The 22,661-nt window shown below is 38.6% G+C and overlaps 1 protein-coding gene across 1 annotated transcript in view; it reads right to left on the bottom strand.

The window, feature by feature from the left end:
• The window catches only part of LOC126101321 (DNA ligase 4), a 242,735-nt gene that overhangs the window by 16,399 nt on the left and 203,675 nt on the right, over nt 1-22,661 (bottom strand). Inside the window, exons 11-13 of the mRNA XM_049911995.1 lie at nt 18,427-18,564; nt 18,078-18,336; nt 6,676-6,947 (exon numbers count right to left, since the gene is read on the bottom strand). Coding sequence (XP_049767952.1) covers nt 6,676-6,947; nt 18,078-18,336; nt 18,427-18,564 — 669 coding nt within the window. The remainder of the gene's footprint in view (nt 1-6,675; nt 6,948-18,077; nt 18,337-18,426; nt 18,565-22,661) is intronic.

The following is a 22,661-nucleotide window of genomic DNA, read 5'->3' as shown; positions in this document are numbered from 1 at the left end:
ATCGGTTCTGTGTTCTACACTATTTAGATCCCACTCTCCTTGGAAAAGTTCTGCAGCAATACCGTAATCAGATGCGTCTATTGAAATTTTGAATGGTTCGCCTATAACCAGTTGATGTAATATGGGTGATTCAACAAGTGCACTTTTGACCTTTTCAAATGCATCATTTGCTTCTTGATCTCAAATCTATGGTACTCCCTTCCTTAATAAACATAAAATTTTCGGGTCATTTAGTTTGTGGCCTCGTATATACCATCGATAGTATCTAGCCATTCCTATAAAACCTTTCAACTGTCTTATATTTCTTGGGTGTGGACACACTTTAATAGCTTTAATGCATTCAGGGTCCAGTTTAGTTCCCTGCACTACTACAATATGACCTAAAAACTTAAGCTCTTGGCGTGCAAAGTATGATTTAGAGAGTTTCACCGTAATACCTTTCTCTTTAAATCTTTTCAGAGTTCTGCATAAGGTCAGACAATGTTCTTCCCAAGTAGCTGATATTATTAGGATATCGTCTACATATATTATTAAATCCTTCAATAAATTTCTCCCTAATGCTTCATCCAGTGCACAGATAAATATGGATACAGAAATATTAAGTCCGAATGGCAATACATTGAAATGATATGATTTACCATCAAATAAGAATGCTGTATACTTTATTGATTCTGGATGTAACCTAATTTGCCAATATCCCACAGTCAGGTCATCGTGCTAAAAAACCTTGCTTTCTCTAATTTGGATAACAATTCATCCATGTTAATCAGTCTGTCTCTTTTTGTCTCTATATGCTTATTCAATGTCAACGCTTCTAATACTAATTGTACCCCACCTGTAGCTTTTTTCACCACTACCAAAGGGTTATTCATGACACTGGAGCTATGTTCTATTATATTTTTATCAACCATTTTGTTGATTTCCTCCCTCACTGCTTCTTTCAAACTTATTGGTATTGGATACGGCTTACAAGAGAATGGAGTGTCATCTTTGATTTTGAATTTACAAATATAGTCACCGATGTTACTGGGACAATCGGAGAACACTACTTCATACTCCATTAAAATTTTATATAAATCTCACTTTTGTTGTTCAGTTAATATTAGTGACTCGTTAACTTTGTCTTGTATGACAGTTCGTTGTGTTCCTGGACCTACATTATCGATCTCTGCTGACAATTGTGCTGTAGCTGTTAATCGCAAACACTAACATTCCGTTGTTTGTTTACCAATGTAGCTGTCTGTCACAAATGGTACCCAGCATCTACGGTTCCTTTTACCAAAGCAAAGAAAATTTTCCTCAAAATGTAAGATGACTTTAAATTCTAATAACCAATCTAAACCAAATAACACACCCCTATCAACATTTTCTACTATTAAAAGTGTTTGACAAAATAAGATATTTCCAACACTGCAGTTCACTTGGGTTTCGTGTTTCACTACTTTACTTTCTGTTCCAGTTATACCAACTATGTAAACTCCAGTTACTGGCAATAGCGGTAAGTGCCATTTAGTCTGTAATAAACTAAAGAATGCATTAGATATGAGTGATACTTCACTCCCTGAGTCTATAAATACGTTAACTTCAGAAGTTTCCACAGTCCCTACTATTATAGGTTGCGCATCGTTGGTAACTACGATTGGTTCTTCTAGCAGTAACCATTCTTTTGTAGGTATTCTGTGCTTGAAATTAACATGCTTATCATTAACCAGGCCTCCTAGTGATCTCTATGACCTAGGCCCTGACCTTGGATCCAGATTGCACCATGTTTTCCTCATTATTAGTAATCACAGGCTAGTTAGTGAATTGAGATATTACATTACCACTCCGTGCCCTATTATTACTTGGTACAAATTCCTGCAAAGTTACAGGACCTAAATTCGAAGGCGGATGCTTCTTCTGGTAATTGCCGCTACCATTTTTTCTACTGCACTGGTGTACTCTAGCTAGGTTGTCTTCATGCTTTTTGAAATTATTCCCACTATTCCTTTTGTAGTTCAGATTTTCACATTGGTGCAAGTTTCCATTGCAGCCCTTATTCAATGCATCAGGTGCGTCTACAAAAGACAACAACTCTTCTACAGACTTCCATCCACTACATAAGATACCTTTCCTCGTATATATGGGTAATCGTCTAATGATAATCTGCACTAATCCTTCTTCCTCCATCAGCTTATCTAAGTACTTTGCCCATCTTAGATGCCAATCGAAATACTTTCTCATGGTACCCCAAATATTATTGTAGTATTTTGGGTCCCACAAATCTGATATTATTTTTTCCTGGGCACTTGCAGACCAATACTTCTCTATAAACTTCTTTTGAAAATCAAGAGGAAAAGTTCTCAATATTTACGGTTCCCAATTTGGAGGCTTCTCCTAGAAGGTAATCCACAGCAAATTCGATCTCTTTAGAGTCTTCCCAATTTTTTGGCAGAGCTTTGGTTAAACCTTTTTAAGAAATGTGTTGGGTGCACATCTCCATCGGGCTTGAATTTAGGGAATTGTCTTGATAACCTTGAATTTGCTCCCCATAGCAAATCAGTAACTACTTTACTGGTTAATGCAAAATTAGGTGAAGTTGTCCACTTTTTCGCTTTGTCCTGGATAAGTTTGAATTCTTTCCACAAGTCATCTATAACTTTTCAGGTATCTGAAAGTCCGGAAGAAACAATAGGCGACACGTTCCCGGATGTCATTCTCTTGGTGACTTTTCAATCTATAGCCCTTCAAATTGTTCCTCATAACTACTTATATTTACTATAGCAGAGTTTGCTATCTTCTCTTGGAAGCTTCTTTCTACATTATCCACTCGCTTACTTACACCTGTAATATGTGATTGGATTATTGGTTAACTACTTCTCTTGCTTTTCAAAGTATGCAGTCCCTGCTTTACAGCATCAAACTTAACATTGCATACATTTTCAAATGATCCTAACTCTTCATTGATTTACGATTCTACAGTATTACATTTTTCCTCAACATCAAATTCTAACTTTTTTGCTAAATCTTGTAATTGATCATTCTGTTTCTGACTAAAGTCAGTTAACAGTTGATTTACATGACTTTCCAATTAATTGGTTAATTCCTTCTTTAAGTCTAATTTCAAATTCTCTACTTTACGATTCAAGGTGTCAAATTCAGCCTTTAAAGCATCCATGCCTTTGCATACATTGCCAAATTCTTTGCTCTCTGAGTTGACTTTAACATTTAACAATTCTAAATTTGTTGTTTGGTCATTCAGTTGGGACTTCACCGAGTCTAGTTCTCTATTTGAAGTTGCACTCTGTGCATCTAGTTTAGAATTTAACTGCAGACTCTGAGCATTTAAAGCTTCATTTAATTGAGAATTAGTGAGTCTAACGTAAGACTCCGGGTATCTAATTTTTCACTTAAAGTTGCACTTAGTTCCTTTCTTAAAGTAGCATTTTGAGCTTTGATTAGATTTACTAACTCAGACCAGTCTGGCCCTTCTTTACTAATTTTCATAGCCATGCCTGGTTCTGAAGTTTCTCCAACTTGCTGTTCCTGATCCATAATTTTACAAGCTTTAGCCCTTGTGAGCATCTAAAAATTAACTTGAAATATAATAACTACACTAAATTTTCATTCAATGGTTTATACCACATTGTATTAATACAATAAAGTTCTGCTTTACTCTCACCCAGCATAGAATTTGGGCTGCGTTGTTGAGCGGATGTGTATTACACTGAACAGCAACTGGTGCCGGTGGCCTTGGTTATTGGTTTCCAAGAGGTATTGGTGAACGGATGTAGATGTAGGTCAACACCAGTGAACAGCTACTGGTGCCGGTGGCATCGGATGCTGGTTTCTGTGTCTCCATACCCACAATGTGCGAGAACTGTATACTCCCCACATCAGATCATCTTAGTCGTGTCACTCTAGGCATATCTCTTCTTAGTCTAATGTGTCAATATTATCTCTCCGGTTTTTCTCGTTGAGGTTTTCTCACTTCTTCTCACTTATTTACGTTTACAAATTCTCTCCATCTGATATTTAGGCAGAATACAAATCCGTGAAAAGGTTCTTTTGCCTTGTTATGCTCGGTTGCTATGGCAACACTTGATAGCTTTTTCTCTCATTTTCATCTTAAAATTCTGTTTTTTCTTTGGTCCTGTCACGGTCACCAAGTTCTAATGTTTTTGATGACTATGAGTGTGTGAAGTGTATGTGCAAACTCCCCACTTCTCTTACACGAGTTGATGTATTTGAGAATGTGCAGCTGATCTTCTTCTCTGAATAGACGGCTTCTGCAATCTCTACAAACTCCTTTTCCAAAGAAAGATGCTAATCACAGGAACCTTTAAAACTCTCACTCTCTCTCTTTGTGAAATAATGAGGTACTCGAAGAATACTTTTCAACAACTATCAGTATATTTGAACTTCCACAAAGAACAAAATACACACTTCTCACATAAACAATTGACTTCTTGTAAGTCACCCATGTCATCTCACATTAGAAACAATTAAGTTACATTTACAACAGAGTTGGCTTGATAACCATGACTCTATTATACAGGAACCATACACATGTCTTGCCCCTAGCAAGTTCAGGTTAAAAGTTAATAAAAATCTTTTTCCACTCAACAGTTCTTTCATCACTAACAATAGTCACAGTTACACAACAGCACAGCATAACCCAGAAGTTCCTTGGTGCTGCCGTGTGCTTTTATTACGACTTCCATGGACCGACCGACAAGTACTTGTCAGTGCCGTTCGACCACCATGTGTACCGTCTTCGTATGACAAACTTTGGACCTGCATACACAGACAGGTGATGCGCAGTAGATAGGGTTCCTTTCCCCCACTCACATCTAAAATATCGTGTGTTCGAGATGGTGGAAAGCCGAGCAGTTCTAGAATTTATGCCAAAATTCTCGAAGCACTACACTATCCAGGCTTCACTGCCGTAGCACAGCACAGGTCTTGTTATGATCTTATAATAGTGTATTTCAGTGTACCCCCCTTGGCAAGGGAAGGTTTCATTATCATATTACTGACTCCCACTGTTTTTGTATAGCTGGTGGTTTTTTCAGCAAGTCTATTTCTTCCAGAAAGAATCATTCATAGCCACAACATGTGAATGTGTTCACTCTTTCCACAGTTTTCTTTTTCAAATAGATCTCACTTTGTATTGGGTATCTTCCACAGAAGGCCTTTTTTGTGTTAATGTACTTCCTATATTCCTCAGGTATACTCTGTTAACTGTGTACAGAATGCTGCAGGTTATTCTCTGAAGATGACATAAGAGCTAAATCATTGGCAGAAGGTAAAGCATCTAGTTTTATGATTCTGCTGATTTTATTGAAGCTATATGGCATTTACCTCCACTCTTGGACAACTTTATTCATATAAACAATAAACAAGGGTGGTGATAATCCACATCCCTGTCATAATGCAGCATGGACTCTGCTCCATTCTGATAAATTGCCCTCTCTCTTGTCACAAATTAAATTTGCCCTGTTAATGTTGTACATATTTTTTATAAGTTGCTGAGGAACATCATCGTCAGCCAAAACCTACAATGATTTTTTTTTTTGTTAATGATTTATAAGTCAACAAAGACAATGTTTTTTTAGGTTAAATTCTCGATATTTTTCTATTAGTAATTTAAATTTCACTGATAGTACAACTTTATGCAATTCAATAACAAACCTTATATGCTGCCTTATAGGACTTATTTGGAAAATTGCTCTAAAATCATATTCTCATGTGTTAACTATCACAAAATTTCCCCAGTACAGATTCCTCTAGCAATCTGTTGATCCCAGATATGGCCCCAGTAGCAACAGATTCCAGAAGATTACTTCCAATGTTGTAATAATGTTAGACTCTCTCTTATTTACACACTATGTAGGTCATAACAGATATTGCACCAAATGAAACCAAAAGCCTCCATAACATTTCAGCAGGCATTATACTTACGAATGCAGATAACAAATACACCAGAAAAATACCAACATAATAATAATAATAATGTGCAATATCACTAATGAACTATAGCTTTCTACTGTTCAGTAAATTTATCTATTAATAGTCACTGATGTTGTTGTTATCAGCCAGGAGACTGGATTGATGCAGCTCATCCTGCTAGTCCATCCTGCACAGGTCTGTTCATCTCTATATAACTACAGCAGCCTAATTACATTTCAAGCTGCTTATTGTAGTGCAGCTTCAGTATCCCTCTACAATGTTTACCACTCACATTTCCCTCCATTACAAACTTTATGATCTCTTGATGCCTCAGGATGTGTCCTATCAGCTGATACCTTTTTTAGCCAAGTTGTACAATAAATTTTGTTTTCCCCAATTTGATTCAGTACCTCTTCACTAATTATCAAATCAACCCACTTAATTTTCAGCATTCTTCCGTATCACTATTTCTTTTTCAAAACTTTCTATTCTCTTCTCGTCCACGTTTCACTTCCGTACAAGGCTACATTCCACACAAATAGCTTCAGAAAAGACTTCCTAATACTTAATCCTAAGAGGTTCATAATGAACCCATATCGTACATTAATGATTTGGAAACTGAGACATTATACATCATTATAATAATGTGTGCAAATGTTCTATACATGATATGACTCATTCATTCATCAACAATAAAAGAAATAGAAGAAGCAAAAAACTAATTCTCAAAATGTCAAAACTGACCTTAGATTCCAGTTTTGATAACAGTTCTTTCAAGTTTTCTTCAGTGGATATTTCAGTATAACTGTCGCCAAATACATCATATTGCAACATTATTTCTCTTTCAGTTTCTGGAGTCACACTAATAATATTTTGAGGAGTCCATGGAAGTAGCTTGTGACTTGCTATACTATTTAAAAGCCATTCTGTGTGTATAACATTGTACTGCTTTGAATTGGAATGACTTTGCACTCGAATGTTTTTTTCGGCAGCTAGCACACAAAATGTAGAAGGACCTGCAAAAATAAATAACTACTGAATACACTGTAAAACTAACAAAAATAATATTTCTAAGTTTTCACAAAACAGACTAAGTATTGTCATGGTAGACCACATCAAGCCAGTCAAAAGACTCTGGGAAAACGTGCAATGATGCTCTTGGGATCTGTATTTATGGTGTTTTGGAGACTAGCATGTAGCGTGTGAAATGGGACAGGGCTGTTTATAACAATGCATCTGTTGGTCACTATACAGATTGATTGTTGTATCTCAGTACCAGTGGCCCATTCTGTTCTCCCAAAGACTTGAGTTCAAAACCAGGAAGGAAAGATTGTTTTTATGCCTTTGTAAACAAAAAGTATTTTTACTCAAAGATCAATCTCATAAATAAAAAGGAAGTCAAATAGTCTCCACAACACAATTGTACCAACATACACTCCTGGAAATGGAAAAAAGAACACATTGACACCGGTGTGTCAGACCCACCATACTTGCTCCGGACACTGCGAGAGGGCTGTACAAGCAATGATCACACGCACGGCACAGCGGACACACCAGGAACCGCGGTGTTGGCCGTCGAATGGCGCTAGCTGCGCAGCATTTGTGCACCGCCGCCGTCAGTGTCAGCCAGTTTGCCGTGGCATACGGAGCTCCATCGCAGTCTTTAACACTGGTAGCATGCCGCGACAGCGTGGACGTGAACCGTTATGTGCAGTTGACAGACTTTGAGCGAGGGCGTATAGTGGGCATGCGGGAGGCCGGGTGGACGTACCGCCGAATTGCTCAACACTTGGGGCATGAGGTCTCCACAGTACATCGATGTTGTCGCCAGTGGTCGGCGGAAGGTGCACGTGCCCGTCGACCTGGGACCGGACCACAGCGACGCACGGATGCACGCAAAGACTGTACGATCCTACGCAGTGCCATAGGGGACCGCACCGCCACTTCCCAGCAAATTAGGGACACTGTTGCTCCTGGGGTATCGGCGAGGACCATTCGCAACCGTCTCCATGAAGCTGGGCTACGGTCCCGCACACCGTTAGACCGTCTTCCGCTCACGCCCCAACATCGTGCAGCCCGCCTCCAGTGGTGTCGCGACAGGCGTGAATGGAGGGACGAATGGAGATGTGTCGTCTTCAGCGATGAGAGTCGCTTCTGCCTTGGTGCCAATGATAGTCGTATGCGTGTTTGGCGCTGTGCAGGTGAGCGCCACAATCAGGACTGCATACGACCGAGGCACACAGGGCCAACACCCGGCATCATGATGTGGGGAGCGATCTCCTACACTGGCCGTACACCACTGGTGATCGTCGAGGGGACACTGAATAGTGCACGGTACATCCAAACCGTCATCGAACCCATCGTTCTACCATTCCTAGACCGGCAAGGGAACTTGCTGTTCCAACAGGACAATGCACGTCCGCATGTATCCCGTGCCACCCAACGTGCTCTAGAAGGTGTAAGTCAACTACCCTGGCCAGCAAGATCTCCGGATCTGTCCCCCATTGAGCATGTTTGGGACTGGATGAAGCGTCGTCTCACGCGGTCTGCACGTCCAGCACGAACGCTGGTCCAACTGAGGCGCCAGGTGGAAATGGCATGGCAAGCCGTTCCACAGGACTACATCCAGCATCTCTACGATCGTCTCCATGGGAGAATAGCAGCCTGCATTGCTGCGAAAGGTGGATATTCACTGTACTAGTGCCGACATTGTGCATGCTCTGTTGCCTGTGTCTATGTGCCTGTGGTTCTGTCAGTGTGATCATGTGATGTATCTGACCCCAGGAATGTGTCAATAAAGTTTCCCCTTCCTGGGACAATGAATTCACGGTGTTCTTATTTCAGTTTCCAGGAGTGTATATTGTCCCACTAAATGCAAAGATCTCACAGATCAACAAATATACTCATCAGGCAACGACAGCAGAAAATACACATAAAATTAAAGAAATGTGCAAGTTTTCAGACGAAGTGGCTCCTCCTTCTTGCAGAAGGACTGAAGGGGAAGGAAGAGGGATGATGGAGGAGGACTGGTGAGTTCAGGAAATGTGGAGAGTTAGGGAAAAGTTGGCCAGAACCCTGGGTCAGGGGAAACTTACTGGTTGGGATGAGAAGAAAAGATTGATTGTTGTGGACTGCACTGGGTGATATCTGAAACCCGGAGAGCTTAAAGGTGGGAGATAGATTACTAAGCAAGACAAAGATTACTGACAAAAGCACAAGAGTTAACAAGCATGGAAAACTGAGTGCAATATACATGTCAGGCAGGTGGAGTTTGGGGGCAGAGGAAAACAGAGGGGTCAGAAAATAAAAGGTATAAAAAACTAAAAGGGAGGGAATAAATGAATAGTCACTGAGAAGAAATGTTGAGACAAAAGAAGTCAAGATAAACTAAGGCCAGCTGCATAGTGGGAACCAAGGACATGTTGTGATGCCAATTCCCACTTGTGAAGCTCTGAGAAACTGGTGTCAGGGGGAAGAATCCAGAGGGCCCGTGCGGTGAAACAGTCACTGAGATTGTGACTGTCATGTTATAGGGCTTGCTCTGCAACAGCATATTGTGTGTTGCTATTATACACCCTCTGTCTATGTCCATTTATCCTAACTGATGACTTGGTAGCAGTCATATCAATGTAGAAGCAGAACAGTGTTTACATAACAGCTTGTACATAATATGTATCATTCCACAGGTGGCTCTCCCTTTGATAGGGTATGTTTTGCCAGCTATAGATGCAGAAGGACCATAAGGTCTGACCATTTGGGGTGTGGGGGAGCAGACGATGCGACAACATGATATTCTAGGTGCAGTGGGCAAAATGTCAGAAGAATGGGCCTTATTTCATTGTATGATTTTAGGAAATCATAGCCTTGTCACAGTAGCTTATTAATCCATTCAAGGCCACGACAGAACTGAGTGACACAAGATGTAGTCCTATGGCTCCCCCCTTTGAGGGTGGGATGTGGTTCAGTTGTACCAGGATCGGATCGCATGTAATGGTACAAGATTTCTGCTTTTGAACTAAACTGGTGGGATGATTATGGCCAGTGTAGGCTAAAGTGAGAATGAGGGCATACTGCTATTAAGAGTTGGTTGGTTGGTTGGTTTTTGGGGAAAGGAGACCAGACAGCGTGGTCATCGGTCTCATTGGATTAGAGAAGGATTGGGAAGGAAGTCGGCCGTGCCCTTTCAGAGGAACCATCCCGGCATTTGCCTGGAGTGATTTAGGGAAATCACGGAAAACCTAAATCAGGATGGCCGGACGCGGGATTGAACCGTCGTCCTCCCGAATGCGAGTCCAGTGTTATTAAGAGTCTGCATCTAAGCAAACACATTTGTCTTGAAAGCCAAGGCTGTATGGGAGGGAACATTTGACATGGAAAGGATGGCAACTGTCAAAATGAAGTTCTGTTGTTTGTCAGTAGGTTTAATTTGAACAGAAGTGTATAGCTTGACCCTCAGTGAGGATGAGGTAAAGGCCACAGAAAGTGGCATGGGATCCAGAATAGGATCAGATGAACTTTAATTCAGAGAATCTGTTAAGACTCCAGAAATTGTAACAGTTAACCGTCACCATGAGTCGATATAGCACAGATGTCATCGATGTATATCAACCAAACCAGGAGCCGAAGGCTTATGGAATCCAGGAAAGCCCTCTCCAAGCTACCCATGAAAAGATTGGCATAGGAACAAGCCATCCTGGTTCCATGGCCATGCCCTTGATCTGTTTGTATGTCTGCACCTCAAAGGTAAAGTAGTTGTTAATAAACATAAAGTTGATTAAGGAGTGAAGGCAGGATGTCATAGGTATGGAATCAGGTGGGTACTAGTTGACATAATGTCCAAAAGCAGATGGATCATGTAAATGGGGAACATTGATATAGATCCCAAAAACTGAAAACTCACAACTCCATCATCACCCTCATTGTTTACTGCAATTGATAAAAATATTGCCTCTATTGAGGTTGAAATTGAGTTTGATAGTGAAGTTACCTGGTGGTTTATAACACATCTAAGAGAAACCAAGTTAATTGTTGGATGTTTTCATTGGCCACCCATTCTGCTCTGACAGCTATAGAGTCATTCAAAGAAAATCTATGGTCAGTAAAGCGTAAATACCCAGATAACACAACACTAGTTGAACACAAAATTAACCTACTGAGTGTAGACAGAGATGTCTATGGATTCAGTGCAAGGGGTACAGTCAGTCAGTCTTGTGAAGTACTTTTGAACACATTTTCCGAAAATGCATACTGAGCAGGTAGTTCGACAACCCACACACAATGGAAATATCTTAGACCTTGTAGCTACAAGGCTGGACCTTGTCGATGGCATCAGTACAGATAGAGGGACTGGTGAATATGATATCATAGTGACTATAGTTATACAAGTTAATAAATCAGTCAAGAAGGCTAGGAGAGTGTTTCTGTTAGAATGAGCAGATAAGAACTGTTAGCACCTGATGAACTGACATCACTTAGTTCCAATATGATGGACATAGAGGAATTATGAGCAAAGCTTAAATAGATTCTCAATTGTGGTTTGGAGAATTGTGTGCCTGGTAAATGGGTTAAAGATGGACAAGACACACCATGGTTTAACAATGCAATTCGGAAAATTCCGAGGAAGCAAAGGCTGTTTCACTCTCAGTTCAAAAGAGAATGCACAAATGACAACAGGCAAAGCTTAGTAGGGATTTGTGTATCTGTGCCTGAAGCGTACAACAAATACCTGCATCATAACTTAGCAAAAGATCTGGCTAAGAATCTGAGAAAATTCTGATCCTATATAAAAATCACTTTGTGGGTCTAAGGCTTCCATCCAGTCACTCGTTGACCAATCTAATGTGGCAGCTGAAGAGAGCAATCAAAGCCTAAGTTTTAAATGTCATATTTAAGAAACAGTTTCTCCAATACAATCATACAAACATACCATCATCTGACCATCAGACAGACTCCTATATGGACAATATAGTAATAAGCATCCCTGGTGTAATGAAACAACTGAAACAGCTGAAAACAAATAAGTCACCAGGTCCGGATACAATGCCAATTTAGATTTACAAAGAGTGTACTATGGCACTGGCCTCTTACTTAGCTTGCATTTATTGAGGATCTCTCACCCAGCGAAAAGTCCCAAGTGAGTGGAAAAAAGCACAGATTACACCTGTATATAAGAAGGGTAAAAGGTCAGAGCCACAAAATTCCACACCATTGTCCTCAACATTGGTTTACTGCAGAATTTTTTAACATAATCTCAATTTGAATACAATAAATTTCCTTGAGACCAGAAAGCTTCTGTCCACAAATCAGCATTGTTTTAGAAAGCACTGATCACATGAAACTCAGCTTGCACATTTTACAATGATATACTGCAAACTATGAATGTAGATTCTATATATTTCAACTTCCGAAAAGCACTTGACACAGTGCCCCACTGCAGACTGTTAATGAACGTATAAGCATATCAATAGGTTTACAGGTATGTGAATGGCTTGAAGACTTCTTAAGTAATAGAACCCAGTATGTTATTCTCAACGGTGAATGCTCGGCACTGACAAGGTTATCATCAGGAATGTCCCAGGAAATGTGATAGGACAACTATTACTTTCTATACACATATATGACCTTGCAGACAGGGTGGGTAACAATCTGCAGTTGTTTGCTGATGGTACTGTGGTGTGTGGGAAGGTGTCAAAGTTGAGTGACTGTGGGAGGATACAAGATGACTTAGACAGAATTTCTAGTGGTGTGATTAATGACAGCTAGCTATAAATGTAGATAAATGTAAGTTAATGCTGATGAGTAGGAAAATCAAACCCATAATGTATGGATATAACATTAGTAGTATCCTGCTTGACACTGTCATGTTGTTTAAGTATTTGAGAGTAATGTTGCAAAGCAAATAGAGGAGCATGAGAGAATTGTGGCATGGAAGATGAATGGTCGACTTCAGTTTAATGGGAGAATTTCGAGAAATGTGGTTCATCTGTAAAGGAGACTGTAATAGGACACTAGTGTGACCTGTTCCTGAGTACTGCTTGAGTGTGCAGGATGTGCACCAGGTCGGATTAAAGGAAGACATTGAAGCAATTTAGAGATGGGCTGCTAGATTTATTACCAGCAGGTTCGAACAACGAGCAAGTATTATGGAGATGCTTCAGGAACTCAAATGGGATTCCCTGGATGGAAGGTGACATTATTTTCAATTAACACTACTGAGAAATTTAGAGAACTAGCATTTGAAACTGACTGCAGAATGATGCAACTGATGCCAAAATACATTTTGCATAAGGACTATATGAGCTCATAAGGAGACATATAGGCACTCGACTTTTTCCTCACTCAGTTTGCGAGTGGAACAAAAAAGGAAATGATTACAGTAGTGATACAGTGTACCTGGTGCCACACACCGTACGATGGCTCCCAGACTATGTTTATCATTAAAAGTACGTAAGTGATGGTCTATGCCAGATGTCCGACACCTTTACATATAGCATCTACCATCAAGATCCAATCCCTATGATACAAACTGACATACAGACCCCTCCTTAAAACCTCAGCAGGCCCCTCACAAGTACTACCATCTCAATCCATACAAGTTCGTACTCCACCCAAAGCATGCACTCCCACTTTTTACCTTCTTTCTAAGTTCAACAAGCAGGTGTTGACAGATGTGAAAATTACCGAACTATCAGTTTAATAAGTCACAGCTGCAAAATACTAACGCGAATTCTTTACAGACGAATGGAAAAACTGGTAGAAGCCGACCTCGGGGAAGATCAGTTTGGATTCCGTAGAAATGTTGGAACACGTGAGGCAATACTGACCTTACGACTTATCTTAGAAGAAAGATTAAGAAAAGGCAAACCTACGTTTCTAGCATTTGTAGACTTAGAGAAAGCTTTTGACAATGTTAACTGGAATACTCTCTTTCAAATTCTAAAGGTGGCAGGGGTAAAATACAGGGAGCGAAAGGCTATTTACAGTTTGTACAGAAACCAGATGGCAGTTATAAGAGTCGAGGGGCATGAAAGGGAAGCAGTGGTTGGGAAAGGAGTAAGACAGAGTTGTAGCCTCTCCCCAATGTTATTCAATCTGTATATTGAGCAAGCAGTAAAGGAAACAAAAGAAAAATTCGGAGTAGGTATTAAAATTCATGGAGAAGAAGTAAAAACTTTGAGGTTCGCTGATGACATTGTAATTCTGTCAGAGACAGCAAAGGACTTGGAAGAGCAGTTGAACGGAATGGACAGTGTCTTGAAAGGAGGATATAAGATGAACATCACCAAAAGCAAAACGAGGATAATGGAATGTAGTCAAATTAAGTCGGGTGATGCTGAGGGAATTAGATTAGGAAATGAGACACTTAAAGTAGTAAAGGAGTTTTGCTATTTAGGGAGTAAAATAACTGATGATGGTCGAAGTAGAGAGGATATAAAATGTAGACTGGCAATGGCAAGGAAAGCGTTTCTCAAGAAGAGGAATTTGTTAACATCGAGTATAGATTTAAGTGTCAGGAAGTCGTTTCTGAAAGTATTTGTATGGAGTGTAGCCCTGTATGGAAGTGAAACATGGACGATAACTAGTTTGGACAAGAAGAGAATAGAAGCTTTTGAAATGTGGTGCTACAGAAGAATGCTGAAGATAAGGTGGGTAGATCACGTAACTAATGAGGAGGTATTGAATAGGATTGGGGAGAAGAGAAGTTTGTGGCACAACTTGACTAGAAGAAGGGATCGGCTGGTAGGACATGTTTTGAGGCATCAAGGGATCACAAATTTAGCATTGGAGGGCAGTGTGGAGGGTAAAAATCGTAGAGGGAGACCAAGAGATGAATACACTAAGCAGATTCAGAAGGATGTATGTTGCAGTAGATACTGGGAGATGAAGAGGCTTGCACAGGATAGAGTAGCATGGAGAGCTGCATCAGACCAGTCTCAGGACTGAAGACCACAACAACAACAACAAGTTCAACAAATCCAGTCAGCCTGGCTGTCCCACAGATGTTCGCTTGAAAGCACCCACTGAAAGTATACCTGCCTTAGTTGATCAACACCTGCAACCTCCTATATTAAAGACAACAACCATTTCTTAGATTGTCTGAAATCTGTGCCCATCCCACTCTCATAACACACCTTGCTTGTCACCATTGATGTCACCTTCCTCCATACCAACATCCCCCATGCTCATAGTCTGTCTGCTGGAGAACATTACCTCAATCAGTGCACACCTGATTCCAAATCTATGATGTCCCTTCAGCTCACATTAATCAACATGTTTACAAACAACTACTCTACCTTTGAAGGACAGACATACAAACAGATCAGGGGCATGACCGTGGCAACCAGAATGGCTCCTTCATATCCCCACCTTTTCAAGGGGCACTTGAAGAGGCTTTCCTGGAATCCATAAACCTTCAGCCACTGGTTTGGTTTAAATACATTCATGACATTTCTGCCATATAGATTCACAGCGAAGCTGACTTCTTAAAATTTTTGGAATCTCTACCGACATTTGTTATTAACAACCAAACCCAATTTTTGTTATTAACAACCAAACCCAATTCAAAAGTAATAGCAGTGTGCATAACTACAATACTAGGAGAAAGGATGATCTTCACTATTCAAGATTAAATCTTAACTTTGGCACAGAAAGAGGTGAATTATACTGGCACTAAAGTCTTTGGTCACTTACCAAATAGTATCAAAAGTCTGACAGATAACCAACAAGTATTTAAGAAGAAATTAAAAGAATTTCTGAATGACAACTCCTTCTGCTCCATAGAGGAATTTTTAGATATAAATTAAAATAAAAAAAAAAAAATAAAAAAATAAAAAATAAAAAAAATAAAAAACACAAAAAATGAAAAAGTTGTGATATTAACTTAAGTATGTTGTTAAATTAACTTAATTATGTCATGTATTGGAAAATTTGACTCGTTCCACATCATTACGAAATATCGTATTCATGATCCATGGAACTAGTATTAATCTAATCTAATCTAATCATTCTTCCAATTACAGTTCACAAGGTCCTGTTTTGAATCCCATGCCACTTTCCTTGATCTTGACCACATCTTCACCGAGGATCAGCTACACACTTCTGTTCACATTAAACCTACTCTAGCAAAGTTTCAGATGCACACCCTTTAAAGCAATACACCACCATTCTCGTCTAAGCCTTCACTGAAGTAATTACTCCACCAGTCTAGTCCAAAAGCAGATTTCCTGGGCCATCAGTCCAGTGCTGGTACCACTGATCACCCCCAAAAATCAACATCGGCCTACACCTCTTGTCACTCAGTAATATTTGGTGCTGAAAGGATTAACCAGCTTCTTCAAGAAAGCTATAATTTCCTAAAGTCATATCCTGAAATGAAGTCCATTCTGTTATCCTAGAAATTAGGTTGAAGTAAGGCAAACCTACATTTATAGCAAATTTGATGTTTAGAGAAAGCTTTGTGACAATGTTGGTTGTAGTATACTCTTTCAGATTTTGAAGGTGGTAGAGACAAAATACAAGGAGAAGAAGGTTATATATGACTCATACAGAAACCAGACTGCAGTTATGAGAATCAAAGGACATGAAACGGGGCCAGTAGTTTGAGAAGAGTGTGTGACAGGGTTATAGTCTATCCCGAAGTTATTCAGTTTGTACACTGAACAAGATGTGAAGGAAGCCAATGAGAAATTTGGAAAGGGTATTAAAGATCAAGGAGAAGAAATAAAAGCTTTAAGGTTTGCAGATGACATGTCATTCTGTGAGAGATGACAAAGGTCTTGGAAGATCAGATGTATTGAAAAAGATTATAACATGAACATCAACAAAAGTAAAACATGGGGAATGGAATGTAGCCAAATTAAATCAAGTGATGCTGAGGGAGTTAGATTAGGACATGATAAACTAATATTAGAAGCCAAAACATGTAGCCTTTCATGGCCAGCATCTTCATTAGTTAAAACTTCGGGGCTGAGAGGCCGTGGTTGATATGTAAAACTTCTTCTTCCCAACGTTTTGTCGCCATCTGCAGGCAACATCTTCTGAGGTGAGTCGGCAACTGGCTGCCAGGCCATGGAGGTCCCGCTTATATAGAGCACACATAGGGCACCACCATATGTCATGTGGGGCTGACTGTAAGTCTATCTCTGACTAACATCACTATTCTCGACTGAAGGTAATCGATTGTCACATCGTTGGTGCAAAGTCAACCGCCATATCTTATCTAACTTGAAGCCTTCCTCTTTTCTATTAAAATTATTGTGGTGTTTCCTAATCTCTATAGCTTCTCTATACATGCGTGCATTTTAATAGAAAAGAGGGAGGCTTAAGTTAGATAAGATATGGCAGTTGACTTTGCAAAAATGATGTGACAATCGATTACCTTCAATTGAGAATAATGACGTCAGTCAGAGATAGACTCACAGTCAGCCCCATGTGACATATGGTGGTGCCCTCTATGTGCTCGGTATAAAAAAGGCCTCCAAGGCCTGACAGCCAGTTGTTGATTCACCTTGGAAGATGATGTCCGCAGTTGGAAATGAAACATTGGAAAGAAGTAGTTTTACAGATCAACCAAGGCTCCTCAGCCCAGAAGTTTTAACTAATAAAAGTAGAAGATTAACTTATCCCGGCTGAGTTCAGTCACACAGAATTTTTTGAAGGACATGGGATTCACCACTGACTATAGAAATCATTTCTTTCACAAGTAAGCAGTGTTGAAAATATGCAGTTATAACAATGACGTGTATACATGTTGGAAGATTTTAAAGTTTGACATTTTCTGAGGCAAAATTAACATTTTTGGAAGGTGACTATCAACAGCTGTAATGTAATGTATGAAATGAATGTCTGACCATCAGCTGCTTTTATTTTAAACCCAAATATCGACCAGTTTCAGTCATGGATCATCTTCACAGATAAGGGTTAAAATGGTTTAAGCCACAACATCAGATTAAATAATTTGTAGAGCATGACATGAATATCATAATAAGACACAGTACTTTTAGAAGCAAACATACTAATACCAAGTGTACATGCTGCTCCTGAATGTAAGTCCAGTGACTATGTCACATCAATACACATTAGAGGTATTATAAGTTGATGCACTATTTTAATGTTACAGCAGCCTATATGAGTTGTAAAATGGTTACCTGGATTTTTGACAAATTTTCCTCCATTTTCATAAATTTGTGTTTCAATGTGTTGCACTGTAATGCCATTGTAGTCAGACATGACACAGAATTCCTTTCCCTCTAAGAGAGTTGATTTGATTGTAGCAGTTGAAACATCTGCACTGCAGAACTGCTTTCCAAGCTGCGGCTGGTGGTTCGTAGTTCTTTTCTTTTTGGGAGAAGATGCCTCAGGATCAATAGAGTAAGCATGCCGACTGTAGAGTTTCCCTGATGCCCTCTGCCACAAAATACATTTACCTCTGTCTTTCTTTCAATAAACATAAGTACATTTTATTATTAATCAAAATTAATACCTGCAGCTACTCACTTGCCATAAGTCTGTCAGTTCTGACACAGTAATACAGTCAGTCCACTTTTTGTCATAGCGTATTTCTTCCACTCGTGGAAACCGTAAAGTATATCCTACTTTAAATGAGCTACTTTCAACAATTTCTGTTGCTTTTATCTGAGGATAGACACAGTACATGTAACATAGCAACAACAGTTAAGAATTATTTTTTATGGGGTATTTGACTTATGGTTTCTATTTCACTAGAAATTAGTTTCACATTTTTCCCAACAATGTAATGAAAACGGAACAGGTTAGAAGTTTAGTACATAAAATTCTTACAAAAAAAACATAGCCTGTAACATAGTATTACCTGTGAACAACCTTTTAAACAACACAATGAATACAGTTTTTATCAATACATATTACTGATCAATGAGTGATTATTTTTCTGTCCATAGCCACAAAACACTGACAAATGGAATAAAACTATCTTTTACTAGCTCATGACCCCATCAGGTACCACATCCTGTTTTACAAACTTTGAAACCTTATGACACCCTCATTAAAGAAAACACAAACTGTCTTCCACTTACATTGCCAGAAGGTGCAAATTTTGTCCTCCTCTGCAGATGATACAACAATACTTATCAAAACTTGCACTAGTTCTCTTAATGAAAAGTCAACTATTGAAATATTTGAAAACAACAGAGGATTCAAGATAAATGGAATACCAATCAAATTTGGCAAAAAATGGGACAGACAGTCATTACTTCTCATACAATTACACAAGCTATGGAAATGGTGTTCCTAACCTTGACATGCAAGAAACAATTGGCAATAAGCTTTTGGAATTACAGATAGATCACAACTGCTACATCTCTGTCCTCATACAGTGCTATTCACTACCAAATACACCACCTGATTAGAAGTGCCTGTAAGCAGTCATGTATTACTGGTCTCTGACATCATACCTTCATACCAAACGCTAGTGCATGAGCTGTACAATAGTGAGGTGTTACTTATGATGACCAACATGTTGTGCATGTTTTTAATATCATGGAAGTAAAATTTTATATTTTACTGACACATTTCAGCTATTTTTCAATGTACACCCACTATAACACGTAACCTACAAGGTCTGAATAATTTTTGTATCCATGATGAGTAACTGTTTTTTCTGTATATATACTGCTAAACATGTTTTCACTGTTAATCTGTTTAGGTTGTCATCAATTTCCTTCTAAAGAAGACCTTTTATAAATGTTGAAACAATGGGCAAGGGATTTAAGTAAACCTTCCATTTTGAAACTGACTGGCTGCTTCCTATTTCTTCACAAATAATACATGGATACCTATGGAATTGTGTGACCCTGGACTATCTGCAATCTTCTCTTAGTGTGTGTCTACAACATCATGGTGATCTGTGCAGACTGGTTTGTGACTGTAAGGCAATACTGTGTATCCATCATTGCTTTGTTAGCAGGTGTAATATTGTTGAGGAAGACTCAAACTTAGTGTGTATGTTATGACACCAGACAATATTCAATAATCATGGATCCAGAATTCTTGAAACGGTGGCAGCAACAGCTTCAACTTAAAATACGACAGCAGGCACAACAATAACAACTACAAAGGCAAATCCTGAACCATCAACAAAGGCAGAGAACACACATCAGGGACTAGGAACAACTAATGCTACTGCAGCTCATCATGCAAGAACAGCATTCACCAGTACCATTCACACCATTTCATCCAATAAGATGGAAATTGGGAGTTTTTTTTGATTGATTGATTTCTTTATTAATCCATGTAACAATTTACATTGTGTGGATTTCGTCAGCAAAATCATGTACAATACAATATACCTACAATTATACACATAAAATTTGTATTTACACACATTTTTGAGGTATCTTAAATTAGTTTTATATCCTTGTGTAATTTGTAATTTTCTTATAGTACTTTACAATTTCTGATTTCATATTATAATTATTTCCTCATGTATTACAATGCAGGCTACTTTAATTACACTACATTTTTAATTCATATAGTCCATTACTGTGTAATAACTTTTATTTAATAAAAAAAATTTTAGTTTTGTTTTGAACTGTCCGATTGTGTCAATATCTTTTATTTTTTGGGGTAATTTATTATATAATTTAACAGCATTGTACAACAAGCTCTGCTGAGTTTTAACTTTATTTTTCCTCTCTAGATGCAGATTGTATTGGTTTCTAGTTTCATAGCTGTGTACTAAAGAATTTTTCATATAGCAGTCAATTTTTTTTTTACATACATAACACTTTGAAAAATGTATTCACAGGGGACAGTTAGGATTTTCAGCTTTTGTAAATGTTCAAGGCAGTGAGCCCTACTGCCACTCTTGGTTATTATACGAATTGCTCTTTTCTGTAATTTGAAAACTGTTTGAATATTTTTACTGTTGACTCCCCAAAATATTATTTCGTAGGTAATAACAGAGTGGATATAAGAAAAATATACAGATCTGACACATGTAGTATCACAAACTGCAGTCAGAATTCTCAGAGCATAGCATGCTGTAGTGATTCTGTCACTAAGTATTTTAATATGTTCTTCCCACTTTAACTGGCTGTCAACATCCATACCAAGAAATTTTGTGTAGTCTACATATTCTATAGTTTCATTGTTTACCTTAAAGTTGTTATAGTGTGATTTTTTGCAGACATAGAAGTTAACAGCATTTGTTTTTTTAAGATTTAGTGTTAGTTTATTATTGGATGCCCACTCACGTACACTGTTTAGTGTTTGTTTGGCTTTTTCTTTTAGTGCATCTGGTGATTTGTCACTGATTAGAACATTTGAGTCATCTGCAAACAATATTGTTTGTCCATGCTTGATGCTCTGTGGGAAGTCATTTATGTAAATGAGGAATAGTACTGGGCCAAGGACACTACCCTGTGGGACACCTATATTTACATAATTTGGGTCTGAAGTATACTTTACAAAATAGTTTGAGCAACTTGAAATATGTGAGATTTCAGTTATCTGTCTTCTATTTTTCAGATATGACTGGAACCATTTGTTCACAAGTCCTCTTATTCCAAGTTCATCTAACTTATTTAACAATATGCTGTGGTCTACTGTATCAAACGCTTTAGTTAGATCAAGAAATATACCTGCTGTGTAGTTCCCTTTATCTAATGCTTCTAGAATGTGTTTTGTGAGGTGTGCTGTTGCTGATTCTGTGCTTTTCCCTGATCGAAATCCAAACTGGTCAACAGACAGTAAGTTGTATTTATTTAAATAATTCATTAGCCTATCTTTCATAATAGTTTCTAGTATTTTTGCAAAGCATGATAGTAGAGAAATTGGCCTATAATTTTCAATTATTCCTGCATCACCTTTTTTGAAGAGAGGTAGTAATTTCGCATATTTTAAATAGTCTGGAAAGTAGCCCTGCTTGACAGATTGATTTATAATATCAACTAAAGGTGGAAGTAGGCTCTTGATAAAGTCCTTAATTATAAAAATGGGGACTTCATCCAGACCAGCTGAGTTTTTGTTTCTCAGTTTGCTGACTGCTTTATAGACTTCTTCCTGTGTTGTAGGGAATAACACCATTGAGTGTGATACACCATTTTTTGGCTTTTTGACCTGAGGGACTGTTAGAAAATTTTCCTGTAATTTTATTCCTATGTTACTAAAATAATCATTTATATAGTTTGCCAAATACATTGGGTCTTTTATTAGAGTCCCTTTGATTTTCAAGTTTGACAGATTCATTTTCCTGGTACCAGTTTCCTGCTTCACAATCTTCCATACTGCCTTATTTTTGTTTTCAGCAGAGTGCACTATTTTGGAGTTATGAGCTCTCTTTGCTGCAAGCAATATTTTCCTATATGTTTTCCTATATCTTTTATAAAAGAGTGAGAAAGCAGGATTAGTTTGGCTGTGTTTAATGGAGCTCAGGTACTTTAGTGTTTCAGATGATTTTTTGATTCCTTTTGTGACACACTTGCTTTTTCCTGCTATTGATAATGGACATAATACTTTAGGAAATGTTTCTTCAAAATTTAATTTAAACAATGTCATGAAATTTTTGAATTTTTCATTTGCATCTACCTCTGAGTATACTGAGTCCCATGTTTGTCCTGCTATCTGTTTGGCAAACTCTTATCTACACTCCTGGAAATGGAAAAAAGAACACATTGACACCGGTGTGTCAGACCCACCATACTTGCTCCGGACACTGCGAGAGGGCTGTACAAGCAATGATCACACGCACGGCA

Source organism: Schistocerca cancellata, chromosome 9 (assembly GCF_023864275.1).
Source record: "Schistocerca cancellata isolate TAMUIC-IGC-003103 chromosome 9, iqSchCanc2.1, whole genome shotgun sequence".
NCBI classification, from domain to species: Eukaryota; Metazoa; Arthropoda; class Insecta; order Orthoptera; family Acrididae; genus Schistocerca; species Schistocerca cancellata.
The sequence above is the reverse complement of the archived record's forward strand: the minus strand, read 5'-3'. Positions and strand labels throughout refer to the sequence as shown.